The 18,660-nt window shown below is 30.4% G+C and overlaps 1 protein-coding gene across 1 annotated transcript in view; it reads left to right on the forward strand.

Moving 5' to 3' along the window:
* Positions 1 to 18,660, forward strand: part of LOC105367665 (hemicentin-2) — a 63,990-nt gene that overhangs the window by 27,633 nt on the left and 17,697 nt on the right. The window contains exons 5-10 of the mRNA XM_011506432.1: positions 7,694 to 7,845; positions 12,410 to 12,685; positions 13,326 to 13,485; positions 17,419 to 17,625; positions 17,731 to 17,873; positions 18,380 to 18,660. The exon at positions 18,380 to 18,660 is cut by the window's right edge and continues 101 nt beyond it. Of these exons, the coding sequence (XP_011504734.1) occupies positions 7,694 to 7,845; positions 12,410 to 12,685; positions 13,326 to 13,485; positions 17,419 to 17,625; positions 17,731 to 17,873; positions 18,380 to 18,660 (1,219 nt within the window). The remainder of the gene's footprint in view (positions 1 to 7,693; positions 7,846 to 12,409; positions 12,686 to 13,325; positions 13,486 to 17,418; positions 17,626 to 17,730; positions 17,874 to 18,379) is intronic.

Consider the following 18,660-nt stretch of genomic DNA (forward strand, 5'->3'; position numbering starts at 1 on the left):
CAAGAAGCTTAATGCTTGTAATTATTTCAGAATTTTTAAATAGGTGATATAATATTAACGAAATTATTATTAAAATGAATTTTCTTAAGGGTTAGCTCGTGAAAAATTTGCCCCGATATTCGATATTACACATATCGTAATAGTATTCTTATCGCAAGAAGATGTTCTTGTCATTCCTGATATATTATTTTGAAAAATTCTACTATATTTTTCAATATCCAAGAATATACTATTAAGATAATAAATACACGTTGTGATGAATTGTAATTATGGAAGCTGCGGAGTTGCGAATACAACTACGAGCCCCTTAGCGTTGAATTAATGTGAGATATATGTCGGGTGAAGCTGTATGCCGTAAGCAGAGACCGGGAACACGAAATTAAGCAATCGCGAGCTCTAGTCACTGGCTTAATCTTCAATCATAACTTTCTCTATTTATAGCAGATGGCGTTGTGTGGCCGGTGCTAAAAAAATCGCAAGTGCAAAGTAATAGGTAACGAATCATGTGAAATAAAACGAGAGATTATCGGCTCGGCGATCATTTGAAAATGAGCCGAAAGAAAGTTAGCGTACATCGTTCGATAGTTGAAGGTGTCGCGATATTCTCTGCTTCCAAATGTATTTGAAATTGCAAAAGCTGGGAATAATGTTGAAAAGTAAAAGCCAGATATGAATTTTAATTATGGAAAATTTTGGAATGAAATTTCTCTGGAAATTTTGAGAAAACGAGAATACAAATACTCCCTATTTAGTTTTATTCTAATTAAAATAGCTCTCACGTGTTGAGGAACTTTGCGTACAAGTTTAATGTTCTAATGCGTACAAATATTTTATGTGAGCTGGAGATTCTCACTGGACTTTCGTTGGTGGGATTGCGCCAGGTGATATCTAGGAAAATGATAATCACTTTCCGAGTGCAGTATAAATAAATAATTGGAATGAACCACCAAAACACTCTTGGAATTAGTAATTGGTATGGTTAAGACTTAGCAAAATATTATTATTATCATATTACTTAAGATAATTCGTTGTTTGTTGTTGAGATGCAAGAACATGCTGTTGAGGATATTGGGGCAATGAAGCTTCTTCTCTATTTAATATATAACATGCTTGCAATTCGGAGTCATATTCGTAATTAGAACCGTTAAAATTATAGCGATCTTATTCATTTCATCGTAATTGTTGTTTAATGTAATTGGTATCATAATTCATATTGAAATTATTTAGAAAAATATTTTCACGATATATGAGGCTTTTAAATAAAAACAGGTAAAGCGGATTTGGTAAAACGCTGAAGATATCATTAGACTTTCTTGCAAAACAATTTTTCATTATTTATTCAAAAAATATTTTAATATTGAAAAATAATAGAAGAAAGTGCCAAAACATTTAGACATCTAGATACGTTTCGTATAAAAAATACTTTAATTTAAAGAGATATGGAAATGAAATTTACAATAAATATAACATAAGAATCCGATAAGTGTACATATTTATTACATATATATATATATATATATATATATATATATATATTATAATTATTATTATAATATTATAATATTATAATAATTATTATTATAATTATATTATAATTATTTTTTTAAGTGATATAATACACAACAAATAAACAATTCCTGAAGATAATATACTAAAATTTATTCTACATTAATTCTCTAGTATTACAATTGGAATTTCTTGATGTTCCCCAACTACCTGCATCCTCTCAATTCCATATATTGAAATTCTTACTTTACCTTTGCTTTGCATTCTACTACATATATCCTACATTCTAGCCACAACTTTAATGGCGCGAACTTAATAAGCAGAGGAGTACATTCACTTAGATCGTAGATAAATACAAGTGTCTGATATTTAATATGATAGAGTGTTAAATTACAAACCCAAAAAAAAAAAAAAAGAAAAAAAGAAAAAATCAAAAATCAAAAACATCATTCACGATGTAATATTATCTATTTATTTTTAAACCATCATCCACGTATGAAATATAAAATTATAGTAAAAATATTTTCAAAGCTTATTATATTTTATGTTAGCTCGTATTCGCATATTTGCAGAAGCGACAAATAATCGAATGAGATATTGAATATAAGTACATATATGTTTAATTCCTGATCATTTTTTATGTATTTTTAAACGAGTTATTCAAGCTAAAATTTTGCACATCAATTTGAAATGCTGATAAAATAATATTTCCAGAAAACATTATTTACTCTCATTAATTCAGGTTCAAGTCATATTTTGAAGTATAAGGTTATGTTCAAATACACGTCTAGACAATAAAATTCTTACACTTTACGATTCTTAAATAGCAAGGCTATTGTTATAATTTTTTTCGTAGTAACTGATTATACTAAATTTTTAGTAAAATACACGATAAAAATCTGAGAATAAAAATCACGTTTCTATATAATGATTTTTAATCGATTAATTTAATCGATAATATTTTTCACTACAATTTATCAACATTTATTTTTCGATGTTATTTTTATTGGCTTTAACTGACAATATTCTGTACATTCGGAATTTTTTATTTAAATTACTTTTAAGCGGAACAAAAATTCTAAAAAGTATCCTATTTCTCCTTTTTTTTTTATTCTATGTTCTAGTATCATAATGTTCGAATTATGAATGTAAATAGAAATATTATGCAATCAATGTGTACGATTTTTTATTACAAATATACTCCTATATTTAATAACTTTTTTATTGAGTGTTGACGATGTGAAATAAATCTAAATTTACTTTTTATTGTATTTTTTTATTAGTTTTATATTTATTCTCTACTTTTAGATTCGAGGATTCAAAATTCATTTAAAATCGGTGTTTTTAAGGGTTCTTATATACTAAAAAGTTCCAAAACAATATTCTACTTTTTAAAAATTCATAAATATTGAGAAAAAAATATTATAGTTTATATTATTTTATTTTATTTTATAATATTAATAGATATTTGTAATAATTATATAGTTCAGTATATCACAATATTTAAATACATTGTTTGAACTTTTAATCAGCTTGCACTTATGCGCTTTTTCATTTTCTTTTACAAGTAAGAAATAAATAATTGGTGGGATAATAAATAATATTTCAGAGAACTTTTTACTATTTAAATTGTTAAATTTATTCAGATATAATATATGCTTACTACTGCTATTATACATATGTGTGTGTGTTTTATGCGGATACCTCTTTTCTTTAAAGTTCAGTTTTAATTAGTTTTGTTGTGTCTTTTGGATGTTTTTGAAAGAAATTTATGGAGGACCGTCGAGTTTCTGTCTTCCTTGAGGATGAGTTACGGTATGTATTGTCTGGATTTCTCTATCTAGTTGCCGAAGTTGTTGGTTCTAGGATTGCTCCACCTAGTGATTGTATTGGATATAGATTATTTTTCACTCTTGTCTGTTCCACTAAATATTTCTATTATTTTCGAAGCTTAAACTGCTTTGATGATTTCTTACAACTGTCCGTTTTTAATAAATAACATTGGCATTGAATTATTATTTTACACTCTTGTTAGTTTTTATTTTTAATTATTTTTACGTATAAAAATTTGGTTGCATAATATTATCTATTAAAATTCTTTGATTAATTAAATGTATTAAATTAAATAAATTACATATATTCGTTAGTTGCGTTTTGATTCGATGCTATTATGTCGAATGTTTAATTATTGTATCTTGATTAATTCTTCCGCATTTCAATTAAATTAATTGAATTGTATATAATCAAATAAGTGTTAATTAGATTAAATTTTTTTTTTTTTTTTTTTTTTTTTTTTTTTTTTTTATACATATTTCCTCGTCAATATTTTAAATTAGCTAATCAGTTGAGAATTTTAAATACTTAATCAAACAGCACTGTTATCATTTAATATATTTAGTCATTTTTCGTTAAAATTGTCTTTTAATTATAGCAATAATATTAATTTTTGTATTTATAATTGAATAATTCATTTGTACATTATTGTCTTCTCCCTTATTTAACTAAGCAATTAAAAAGCGTTTTACCATAGTTTCATTCCTTTTATATTCTAAGTGATCGGTTCTTTATTTTAGTCTCTCTTCTTTTAATTTCTCATTTTAAGCCCAAAACAAAGAATTTGTGTAAATAAGCCCTTATTGGACTTACTTAAAAATGCAGTGTTCGCCAACAAAAATATCTAAATGACTTCATATTTCAATTAAATATAATTTTAATTTTTATACTATTCTAATTTATACAAAATTTTGTATACAAAAACGAAACCGTTGCCGACAGAATTTGCAGTTTGTTTTATCGCGCTTTGTAAATCGTTAAAAAAAATAGTCTAAATCTGGTGAACGACTATGAATGTTGAAAAATTGAACGTTCCAAAAAGCAATAATTACCGTCAATAAAAAATCATTAGAACACAGGGCTCTTATAAAGTTTCTTTCCCTTTTTAAATTTTATTTCATTCAATAGCTCATAATAAAGTTCCTTTTTATTCATCTCAATAAATAATTTATATTATTTTTAACAATATATATATATAAAAAAAAAAGTTAGACTATTAAACTAGATAGAACTAGATAGAATATCAATGTTTTTTTGAGTTTAAGACATTAATATAATTGCTTAAAGAGGACAAATTAGGAAAGTACTAGAATCGTTTGATAATTCACTGTACTATTCAGTGGATAATATCATATGTCTAATATTGTAAAAAATATTATTTCCATATACAATTAGATGATTTTATTTCGTATTTATTTATAAATTAGTATTTCATTATTTTATGTACATAATTTTTCTTACTCGATGTATAAACAAATATCAATAAATTATTTTTAAAAATTAATAATTTCATAATTAATAGTGCTTCACATAGACTATTATACTTAATTTTATTGTTTTCTAATGCACTTGAAAATAAATATTTATTTATACATAAATTATTTATTATAAAATATTATGGACTTATATAGTAAATAATCACTATTACTTAGCCACTTATAGAATGGGAGTTTATGATGGTAATTTACGATGCGTATGTAAACTTAAAAAAAAATATCATATCAATATATTAAAATATTGACAGTTAATATTAATATTTTTTATACATTTCTAATTACAATTTGTCTTAAAAATATTTTTATAGATACTTTCGAATACCCTTACGTTCTTTCCTGTTAATCTTTATAATTATGTGACATAAAAGAATCTTTTTTAATTAGCTTTCGAACTAATTACTACTTTCATTGTGAAGTGAAATTTAATTTTTTTTTTCAAATTTTTTTTTTTTTTTTTTTAACAATAATACATATGAATATTAATAATATAAACACGTATATTCAATGAAAAAGACTAATGGCTAAAAATAGGATTAAAAATAATAAAAATATAAGAAAATATCATATAATAACAAATATTATGATAATGTTAGAAGTGAGATATTTACAGTGATTACAATGAAATATTGATGAAAATGAAAAAATTAATTTAATAATTGTGAACGATATTTTCTAGACATTCGAATAATACAAAAAAAAAAAAAAAAAAACAAAAAAAAAACAAATTGTATTACATTGATTTATTACTGTAATTTTTTTTTTTATTGGGAATAATTTTAATTTATAAACTGATGATAATGATTACTACTAATAAATAATAATCATTGCTGTATTTTTATTAATTAAAAAGAATAATATTTCAGAAGAATATATTAGCAAGCAGTAAAAAAAAAAGTTAATTTCTTAATTTTCCACTAAAGAACCAATACATTTGTTAAAATTTCATAAATTGTATTAAATGTCATTAAATTACAAGTTGATGATATCAGTAGAATAAGTATTTCTATTTAATTATGGTAGATACAAAGCAATTGTAAATGTATTTCAGAAATATTTGAACCAGAAAGATATTTCAATCGAATTGCCTTTAACATAGTCTATTTATATTTTCAGAGATTCAAATAATATAATGTTTGATTGAAAAGCTTAATTAGTGTTGAAAATCTTTGAACATATAATTTACAATATTTGTACAATCTTGCCATCTTCTATATATTACGGGCAGTATTTTCTCTTTATAATTATATACAATTTTATTTTCATAGACAGCAATGCTATAAAATTGTATAAATCAAGTTTTGTGATTTTTTCGCTTAATTAATTTACAGTATTATTTTTCTTTTTCATTATAGTAGCGACACGCGCCTATGCACGCGTATATATTTTGTTTACATTGAACTGAAGCTGACTACCCTAATGGAACTGATTGCCGATTACGCATGTAAACTAATTAGTATTCTTGTACATATAATTGTATGTACAATTACTGATGCAATTTCGTGAACTGTTTAAAAAATATAATTTGTAGAAAATAATTTTAAAGATATTTACTTATCGATTGAAAAATTAAATTCTACTTGATTGTATCTTTTCTCCTAATTAAATAATTTGAAAATATTATCCTAAATATGCATTTAGAATTACATATTATTATTTAAGACTATTTAAATTATTAAGTTAATATTACTTACGCAAATGAAGATAACTTAATATAATTAAACATTAATATTTTATTTGAATATCATTATTTGAAGGTTAAATCCTTCATTAATATATTGATATATAATTTTTAGTTTAGGAAATATTTTATTTTTACCTTGGATTTCAACTGCTCGTTAACGTTATTTGCGTAGTAATATAACTTTTGTATAATTTGTACCTAACTTATTTTTACATTTAATGTTAATAATTAAATAATTACAAGAATTCATTGATTTAATAATGTTATGTCTAATGTATTATTTGTAGAAATTTTATTGCAATAAATCTATATGCAATAAATATATCGGCAATTATAACGTACTTATTCTGCACTATATGCTTGAACATTTATATAAAGATTTTTATTATAATAATATTAGTTGATAATGATATAATTTATCAACGAGTATTAATTATATGTGTTTGCTCGAACGATGACTCAATGTCGAATAAATTACTACACAGCTGAAGTCGGATGCTGTGTGTAACCGAGATATTCAGTTTTATGGGTGTGCCACTCATTTGGTCACTTTTTTGCTCTTTAAGAAACATCTTCGCATTATTATCATTTTTATTTGTGCGCATCGTTTTGACAGTAATCGATATTCTCTATGATTACAGTGGCTACAAAATGTTTAAGTCACTTTTATGTGCAGTCTTCTAGCGGATGCAAATATACGTTGACAGCCATGACTAATATATAAAAATAAATATAAATTATATTATATGATGGATATAAAATAATATTACAATTAACATTGCATCGCGTAAGAGTATAATGCAATCAAATTCTAGATAAAACTGTTTATCATTACTGTTTGCATATCGTCTTTCTATGAATCGGTAATGAAATTACAAAATAATACATATTTGTGATTTTACTAATATTAATAAAAATTATAAACTTCAATGTCATTAAAAAATATACACATATATACCTATATACCTCTATACCTATATATATATATATATATATATATATATATATATATATAATTTCAAATAAAAATAGTAAGGTTTAAATTATTTGTAATAAAATTTGATTACCCTACGATAAATTAATATAGTAAAACTATCGCGTTTAGTGAGATAAAAAATGAAAGCTCACCTGCAAGCTCGCTCCAAGAAAAAATACGGATTTGCTTTAATTTTTATAGTAAAGCCGCTGGACGTGCACATATTGACGAAGGAGCCAAGAGTTTTGGCTGATAAGAAGTATGAGGTCGAGTGTCGCAGCACAGGCTCGAGGCCTGAAGCCATTATCACTTGGTGGAAAGCCAACAAGAGAATAGACAACAAAACGAAAAATGTGAGTATCAGCGTACTCTGTGTGTAGTATAGAATGAGTATTTATTTTTATCTTTTTTGTATTTAGCTCTATGTGAATTTACTCGAGTTTATATTCCACATTTCTAATAATAGGGATATAATAAAAAATCGAATTTATTGCCATAAACTATCTAAAATATCCCAACATTAAATAAAATTTCATTTTTTTTTTTTTTTTTTTTTTTTTTTTTTTTTTTTTAAATATTGAACAAATGGAATATCGTGGTTGTAAATAAAAAATTATATCGTAGATACGTATAGTGATAATATGCTTTAAAGAGTATAATTTTATTTTTAAATTCCAGATTATCGTCAGTTTTTAAAATAATGACGTCTTCATGGCGTATTATGTTAACAGTTTGCTATTTGCTTGAAAGTATTAACGATTATCATTTGAAAATAATTGTTAATTGTGACTACAAAGCTATAAAAATAAACGTATTCGATACTTTATCAAACCCTTAAAAGTGTATACGTAAACATTTAATACATACATACAATTCATATATATATAAATGAATATTTCGAGATCATTTGCCATTTAAATTCATTATTCTTTCATCTACATTCGCCTCAACATTTTTTCCATTCCAATAATATAGTTGAACGAAACTTACGATTGATAAAATATTAAAAGTCTCGCGCTCTCGATGGATTCACTATTAACTACAGTTTTGTATTCCAAATTTAATTCATCGACACGTCGGATAAAAAAAAAAACACGTCGATACTTTAATGCACAACAATTTCACCCCAGTAGGGTCGACCGCACACATCCCACCATTTCTTTATTCGCATTCTCATACAAAACTAGGCGATGTACCATCAACTCTATTACCATTCAATCTCATCGCTCATCATCATCCATCTCTACTCCAGCGCATCGGTGGGGGCGGTGGTTCTGCCGAGTGGTGCGGATCGATTTTATCCCGCTAATGTACTTGACAGGTAGTGCAGCCGTCCAACTCCTCGCGCGCGCACACGTACACACGCGCGCGAGCACGCGAGCATTACCCGTCAAAGGAAAGCGTTGCCATACACGCATATGGCCCTCTTTCCTATATTTTCGCCAATTGCAATCAATCAATCGGAGATCGAGCACAATAGAATGTCTTTATTTTTTTTTTTTTCATTTTTCTATATAAGCCTATTTACACTTTTGGGTATAGACAGATAATTGTGTTATTATTTTCATTTTTTTATTTTGTTTATTTATTAATATTGGATGATCAATTAGTGAAATTTGTATACATTGTTTTGAAGTTTAATATTTAATTTTTTGGTTTCATAGATAGAAAAATGAATAGTCTACTGCATGAAGAATGCGAGATATTTAATAAAGAAAGTCTCATTGATCTTTGTTTTGTGAGTTATGAAAATTACACATTCGTATGCATTATTTCAAAAAATCTGTGGGTAAACAACAAACTTTAGAACTTATCGTGCTATTATTATTATTATTATTATTATTATTATTATTATTATTATTATTATTATTATTATTATTATTATTATTATTATTATTATTATTGTTGTTATCATTATTATTATTGTTATTGTTGTTGATGAACTTTATAGATTGAAAATTTTATCTCAATATACGATGCATTTTATAGTTGAAATTAAATTGAATATTCAAATTTCCAATCAATATTTCACTCCTAGTTTAAGAAAATTCAAACACATAAGAAAATATCTTCTAATATCCAATTATAAATTTGTTTCTAATTAAAGTACTTAGAAGAAGAAAGGAAATGTTTTTTTTTAACTTTCGTCTGTTAGGTGATTTACAATGATAATGTATTTTATGGACATAATTATTCTTAGGACTATGTACGAAATATTTCTAAAAAAAATTGTAAGTGAAACGCTGGCCAATAAAATTCCGACGATTGATGTACTTTAAGCATTAATTGTCAACACATATTATTAAAATAGTAGACATTAAGTAGTAATAATTCACTTATCCTTGAAAAGTTGAACAAAATTATTCAGATTATAACATTATCACTATTCTTTTTATCGCGTGTAATAAATTTTTTTTCTGAAAGCCAATGACATTCTTTCTTATCGGGGAAGAGTAAAATTTCCATAATAAAATTGTAGAAATTTAATTACTTAACATTGACTTTTCTAATTATCCAACTGAATAGTAGATGGATAGGATTCTAGATAAAGTAATGCATTATTAATAAGTTCATTTTACTATTATCAATAAGTATTTTGTATAAATATTTTTATTATATATCCAGTTTCAAATATAAATGATTATTCTTTGTAATGTGATAAAAAAATTTTTTAAGATCAAATAAAATAACCATTATACTATATCATACTACAATAATTGTTATTTAGAAGTCATTTTTGAAAATTACGGAAAAAAATTACCTAAATTATCATTACCATTTTCACTATAAAAATGATAATAATGTATTACAACATAATTGGTGTATTTCGAGTGGGTTATGAAAAATGTTATTCTTCTCTAATGAATGCACCACAGACTTATGGGAATTTAATTCTTTTAATCATTAAATTATAATGAATAATGATAATTTTTCAAATTGCTTTAACGCTTTTTCCTAAAATATAGAAATTTAAATTTTAATGCACACGAATTTTCCAATATTTGTTTGTACTATTTAATTTAATTTTTGTGTCACTTTTATTCGGCCAAATCTGTGTAAAATATGATAAATAATAACGCCGACAATAATGAACATTATTCCACTCTCTTTCAATTAGTAATTAATAAATCGATTATTTAATAGTCTTGCATAGCCGAATACTCAATTCCAACATTTAGAGGTTTAGACTTTTCACGAAGGGCTTTGGTAAGTGCTCTGAACAAAGACACCTTTCTCTCACTTTAACCTTAAATCCAATATATTTTCAATAGTATTCACGCCCATAGGCTCTTAAAATCATAAAAAATACTTCAGACTATCGATCGCCGGAAAAAAGCAGGTCCGCGTGTGACTCGAATTCAACTTGGGTGGTGTTGCTTTATCAAATGATTGGACGGCATCACGTACCGAACGTGCTTAAATTTATATACCTACCGGTTCTTATACGTACGTACGTACGTGTGCGTGTGTGTGTGCGTGTGTGTGTGTGTGTGTGTGTGCGCGCGCGCGCGCGAGCGCTCGTGTATATATCCCAAAGCAGGCTGTATGAGCACTACGGGAATGGACAAACGAATCGGTGGAAAAGGCCTAAACCAGACGAAATTTATAGAGTAAGGAAACTTCATTGGAAATGTAGGCTGCATTGGGTAAAGAGTTTCTATATTCATTTGGTGATAGTTGGTGGTAGTTGTGCTCTCGTTGGCTATTTATAGAGACTTGAATGTAGATGATCGTTCGTTCGTACGATCATAGATCGTGAGACTAACGTAAGCTCCGGCGTTCAATGGTAATTGTCTAACGTTTCTAATTATAGTTTTTACATTACAATGTCCGCGCGTCTCAGTATCAATGAAATAAATAAAATTCATATTCTGTCATTGTCGGAGTTCATTTATTTCGAGTGATATATAAGTAATTTCCAAGTAATAGGATTAGTTTTAATTCATTAATGGTATTGATGGAAAAGTACGTTGAGGCTCGAATTAGTCAATAAATAAATAATAAGCTATTTGTCAATTGAGGTATACTTAGATGAGAGGTAAATAATTTTAATAATAATGGAGTTGAAATTTTTTTTTTTCTCTCTGCATGAAATTTTATCTAATAACACTTATTGCATAGTAGTTTCTCATTTCGTATTCAATGATAAAACATTTTTATGTAATTTGGTTTATTATAGTATGTAAATTTAGATTATATGTTATTCGTTTAATAATTAGATAAGTCAAGCAACGTTAAGTATATGCGATTAAACCAGCTTACTTCAATTTTAATAATTTCCATAACCATTTAAGATAAAATATTAATTTCGCTTGCAAATTTTTAAATTTATTTTAATATAATCTTAATTTAATATTGTTAATATTATTCTTTTTTAATTTATAATTTTGCGAATTAATTGCTGGGGCCCTCCTGGCGGCGCATATAATACACGGATTTCAAATATAATTTATCAGTTTCTCGCCGTATTACTAAATTAAATGTACAAAATGTCGAATAATAACGATTCAACGTTCTCCGAGACAATTTGTATTTCGGCATTTAACAGTCATCGAGCAAGAGAAGACAAAATAATTGGCAAAATAATTGAAATATATTTATTCGCTTAAGCGTATTTTGCGAATTCCGTTAATGTATCCGGCAAAAGTCATTGGAAGATAAATATAGCGAGACATTAGAGAGGCAGTCTGGCCAATTTAGGGGAGGGGCATTAGTTTTAAAAGTAAAGCGCCTATTCAGCCAATGCGAAGAAGCCATTGCATTTAAGGAAATGAATTTAATTTGGGCCTTGCTCGACATTATTATTATTTGGCCTAGGTAATGAGTCAACGGTTGGCCCACCAACTGTCCTCGATTGCCCCAAGATCTCGCTTCGCCCTAGAAAGGTCAATAATAAGTCTTTCTCTCACGTTGCAGTATGCGTCGGAGAACAATCAGAGCCTCAGCATCCTTAGCTTCGTGCCGAGCATCGACGACGATGGCAAATACCTCACGTGCAGGGCCGAAAATCCGAATATTCCCGACAGCGCTCTCGAGGATAAATGGCATTTGGACGTGCAGTATCAACCCGTGGTGAGCTTGCGGATGGGGACTTCCTTAAAACCCGACGATATTAAAGAGGGGGATGACGTCTACTTCGAGTGCATCGTTCGAGCCAATCCAAAGGCCTACAAGCTCTCATGGTTCAAAGATGTAGGTTGCATTTTCGACCCTTGCGTACACTCAATGCATCTTCTTCTTCTTCATCTTCCTCGTCTTCCTCCTCGCCCTCCTCTTCTTCTGTCGAATTTTCTTTTCTTTTTTTTTTTTTTTTATCTCTCATGGGCTTTTTCGTGGCGAAGGAGGTTCTAAGATTTAGCGTCGAGCCGTAGTTTCGAAAGAGTTTTAATTAAAGACTGATAATAGACCAAGCCGTACGGATGCAATTATGATTAATTAAAAAATTTTTATTTTCCATGGCTACGTCTTCTACAGGAGATGAACATTAATTATTTATTCCGAAGATCGATTGTTACGGTTGAAAAACAATAAAATTTATCTCTCCCGCCGACAACGGTGTTATTTCGATCGATCATTCGATTGAAACGATTCGATTATTTTAAAACAATAAGATTTACAATTATGCACAAGCACATGTAAATGTGCGCGTGTTTATAACGTTAAATTAATCTTAAATATAAAAATATCTTCGATACATTTTCCCTCAAAAGATTTCTAAATTCCTTAAACTAAACTCAATCTACCAAGCTCGAAGCGCACTTTTAACGACACAATCAATGCATGAAAATGAAATTGCCTTGCATATCATATCACACAGCATTATGTTTTTCAGGCAAAGGAATTAAAAAATAATGCGTCGTTAGGCGTGGTGTTGAGCGACCGTTCGTTAGTTCTTCAACGTATAACTCGTTATTCAGCAGGCGACTACACGTGTCTGGCCGTCAACAGCGAGGGAAAAACAATCAGTAATCCCGTGCCTCTTCGCATCAAGTGTGAGTAATTACAAATTTGTCACTTATCATCCTTCTACAATCACATAAGGGAGGTTCAATTTTTCGAGGTGTAGTCGCGTTATAGCATGGACATCTTGTTAAGCAAGCGGAGAGTCATTAAGGCCAGAAGGCGAGGCCGAAGATAATCATGATTGCAGTTGTATTAAAGCTCTAGTTATACTTTGTTAACAGCGATTAATAGTTTAATAATTTTGATAAATGAGATATTTAACGAGCCTTTTAATAACGCGATTAAGTAATTTTAACCACCCCTCCCCGTTATCCTCTACATACGCGCGCGCACCACTCGCCACCACGACAAAACACGCGCGTACAAACGTGTGTATCATGAAATAAAATGAAATTCAACATTACGAGCAATTATATTCATCAAATTCTTCGTCTGAGAAATATAATCTAAAATATTATTAATTATATTTATTGGTCATCATATCAATCGCGACGTCCTTTGTAACAGCTAGTTGCGATCGATTAAACAATTAACTAATCACTCAGTCAATGAATCATTAGATACATTAATCACGTCATTTAGCACGTGCAAAACTGCTTCATATATCTTCTTGATATATGTAATTTTGTGAATATATATTCTCCTCATAAATTAATATTTAATTATCGAATTAAATAATATAACTGATTGATTATAATATATATATATATATATATATGTATCATGTATTATATAACCACAAGTCATTTCAGTGCACACACTAATGCCAATACGTTACAAGTTTAGAATAAAATTTACTCATAGCTGGTATTAAATTAATAACTGCCATTATAATATAATATTGTACAATATGTAACTACGTACAATATTGTTAAAAAGTATTTTTTCAACTTTGTCAATAAAATAAATTAAATTCCCTATCTTGGGATAGAAATTTATATTTTGTAATCGGAGCTTGTAAAACAATTATTTCACTAGATTAGTGAATTAGTATCATGAAATAACAAGTACTTGATACAAAGATTTTCTCCTCTACTCTTTATAATCGAGAATTTTCAAGTCTTGTATAAGAAAAAAAAAAAAAAAAAAAAAAAAAAAAAAAAAAAAAAAAGGAAAAAAAAAAAAAAAAGAAAAAGAAAAATAAGAAGCGTAATAGGAATTTCGAGCCGATTTTGAGGGAAAAACACTGGTATGCGAACTACATTCTATTAAAATTACTATTACCCCCTCGGCGGTACTTCAGCCCCTTTATTCTCATTTCTATCCGTCTCGCTCTATCCCCCCCCCTCACTCTCTCGTTCTCTCTCTCTCTCTCTCTCTCTCTCCCTCTATTTCTCCTCGTATCTTCATCTTGTAAATGACCTAAGAGGGAAGGAAGGACCGCGATGCATATTCAATGTATGTAAAATGCACGGCTGAATATTCATGTATAGGTGAACGTTGCCTGGCAATGCGCTAAGCCACACGGGAAGGCGAATACGAGCCGAGACTCTGGCAGTTGTATAGGCGATAGTGAGTATCGGGAGGAGTAACAGCGACAGCATCAGACGATGTTTGGTGCTATATAGACACCGTTGTAATCTTTACATTAGCCCATTTGGCAATAGAACTCGATTGTCTCCAGGGGTACGGATCCTTCAATTAGCACTGCGAGGAGTTGGTCCTTGTCACTAAAAATATCCTCTATCGTCGATCGGGTACTACTACCTACACTCGCGGGATGCGCCACTTACTGCTAATCGTTATATTTTTCTCCTGTGAGAATCGTGCTTTTGACAATGACTTTTTAGTCAAATTAATGGCTCAGCCGACGCGTTATTCGGATTTTCGAGCTCCAGCGCATTGACAAGCTACGAGTTATACAGATGCATACATACATGATCGGGTATGACAAGCGTCTTATGTCGGATCTTCGGGCCATCTTCCGATGCTCCTCGCACCTGACATACGCCACTTAACCTATAATCCTATTTGAGGGACGTCCATTTATCCGTTAATCGAATGTATCTTGCCAATTGAATGGATGCAGGTGAGCTCGGGGCTCGACGTCAGTGCGCCTCTGCGTAACTGTATATGTACACCGAGGCTCTCTCGCCGTCGAGATCAGAGATCATAAATCGCCGTGGGTGCCGTCTGGGACTTTTGCGTGCCTGCGTGGGCACGTGGATCGTATTGGTGTGGGATGGGTCGAGCTACATATCGCCGTCGAGTTGGACGAAATTTTCAAAGTGCACTCGAGGGAGATGCAGATTCAAGGATATATAATGTTCGAGCACTTTACTTGTAAATTGAGAATCGAAATTGATTTCAACCGAAGAAAATATGAGCTTTGACAAATACTTATTCAGACATTAAATTCGTTCTACATGCCGCTATGTAATGCCACCTTACTTCAGACAGACATGCACATTGTCCTTTTAAAGTATTATCTATAAAGTATAAATTATTATTTTTGAAATAAGCGAGGCTCGTTTATCGTGAGATTGAAAAACAAATGTGCATATGGATATTAAAGATGATAAAGGCTTATTTGATTATATAATTATATTATCGTATAAGCAGTGAAATGAGATGTCAAAGCTCTATTTAAACAAATGTGCGTTATTTTACTGTGATCGATGGGATTGTTACGAATCTATTTCAGAATTACGTTAAATACGAAAAAAGATTTAGAATGGTGGATGGAAAAGTATTCAAAACTTTCAAATCGCTTTTACAAGATCTTTCCTTGAATTGTTGTTTGACTTCTTCGGATATCGACTTCTTTAACTACTTGAGAACTCGAGATTATTTAAAAGTTTAAATAATCGGAATTATTTATCTATCAATTTATAACTTTATCCGATATTATAAAACGGCACTAAAGATAAAAAAAAAAAAAAGAAAAAAAAAACTAAATGTAATTATATTCAATTAAATTTAGCGTAATTCTTGGAAATTACAGGTCAAATTGAGTTAATAATAACACCTTAAAATAAGATTACAAAGCTTTGTAATTTTGTAGCGAGTTAAACATAAGAAAATCGTTAAAACTTACACAGCAACTAAACGCTGTGTGTTAGTTCTGCATGCAGCACATTAGACAGACACGCGCGCACGCACGCACGCGCGCACATTTATATTTCAACACTTATCATTAATTTTCTTACGGATTTTTATTATTCACATATTATTAGAAAATAATTAATAACACCAAATAGGAAATAATTTGTAATCAATAAGCCGCAAAATGTCAAAAAACAAATACAAATCATGACGAATCATGACAAGTCATTAAAATTGATTTCAAGCTCTATGGAAAGTAGATGATTATATAAGCAAAGGCATTGTACTATGGCATGGTTGCCAACTGCCAACTATTGGTAAAAATCGTTTGGTCTGGTGGATCAGCATAGGTGCCGAAGCCATAATAAAGTGCTTCTGAGTTCGTAAGAACTTTTTGTATGAATGGGTCTGTCGTAAAAAAGAGACTTCAATACCAGAATAGGTTTCGCGTAGGAAAAAGTCATTAAAACGTTTTTCCCGGTTCATAAAAGTCTTTGAATAGCCGAACTTGTGCGATAAAAACAACTTCATGATGAAAAGAATACTACACGTATTTGTGGATACTTAATTACTTTTACGTATCGGAAGATGTCACAAAAAGTGATAAAAATTAAATTAATACTACTTTCATTTGAAAATTGCTTCTCAAGTATAGAAGAGCGTTAAATTAAAGCAGTTATATATGCTGAATTAAGACTTTCCCAAAACTACTTGCGCACTTAATATATAATCGTAATTATTATCCACTGGCAATATTATCATTATGCAGTTAAATATAATCTCGTTTTGGCCGTTGGGCACATTAGTAGTTAAAGACATTCAACTCGTCGGTTTCGCGTCCGACAGTCCAATTGGAAAATGTAGGAGCTATTGGACTCGGCCAAATGTATAAACAAGGCCCATTGCCTCTTTTGCAGACTCGCCCGTTTGTAAGGAAGGAAAACACGAGCTGGTGGTAGGTGCACTGAAACAGGAGACTGTATCGCTCATCTGCTCGGTCGAGTCCCATCCGCCTCCCTTGACCTTTCATTGGACGTTCAATAATTCCGGCGAATTGATCGAAGTGCCGCAGTCGCGCTATTCCCACGTGACCGCCACAGCTACCGGTAGTCCCTCCACGCAGCATCATCATCAGCAGTATCAGCAGCAACAACAGCAGCAACAACAGCAGCAGCAACAACAACAACAGCAGCAGCAGCAGCAGCAGCAGCAGCAGCAGCAGCATCAACAGTCGGAAATTCAGATAAAAGAGTATCAGCAGTTTCACGGATCGCGCATGAACTACACACCCTCGACGGAAATGGATTACGGGACTGTCGCCTGTTGGGCCAGCAATCAAGTTGGCAAGCAGCGCTCACCCTGTCTTTTTCAGGTAATCTAAATCTATATGACGTCTCTCTTGATCAGAGTTAACTAATAAAGTGCTGCTGATAAGCTTGTAGCCTGCTCATGTTTAAAGATACTACGCACCTTTACGGCTACAATTGTAGTTTCCAATAATATTCAATATTCGCGCTTGCGTTGCCTCGGTTTTTCGTCTTTTGTATTTTTCTTTTTTATTTTCTTGAATTTTCTCGACTTGATAAGAGTTCGGAGGGAGTGAAAAATCACTGGATAATACACGTGACTTCTCGTAGTGGCTCAGATCGGCAATTAATGTACGCTATTCGATGCTCTCAACTATCCAGCATCACATTAAAATCTCTCTGTTTAATGAATGTATCTTATTCAAGTAATTTTACGAGGATCGTAAGCCTAATAAAATTTACCGACGATTTACAATGACCCTGTGCCTGTCAATGCTAACGCGACAAACAGTCATCCTCATCAATATTAACATGGGCGTATGCAATCATGCGAAAACTTTGCCCGACACAGGTTATAGCAGCCGGCCGGCCCTACGCCTTGCATAACTGCACGGCGACGGAGATGTCGTCGACGACCGAGCTGGACGATCCGAGCTTAGCCAAGGCCAGCGTCAGCAGCTCCACGGGCCTGCTTGTCCATTGCCTCGAGGGCTACGACGGCGGCTTGCCCATCCAGAGCTATCACGTTGAGGTGGTGGCGGACGAGGAGGAGGGACGGATTATCCTTAATAAGACGGTGCTCGCCACGACGAGCGGACCGTCGATCGAAGTTGCCGGTCTCTCCACCGGACG

The sequence above is a fragment of the Ceratosolen solmsi genome, unplaced genomic scaffold, assembly GCF_000503995.2.
Source record: "Ceratosolen solmsi marchali unplaced genomic scaffold, CerSol_1.0 scaffold7, whole genome shotgun sequence".
NCBI lineage: Eukaryota > Metazoa > Arthropoda > Insecta > Hymenoptera > Agaonidae > Ceratosolen > Ceratosolen solmsi.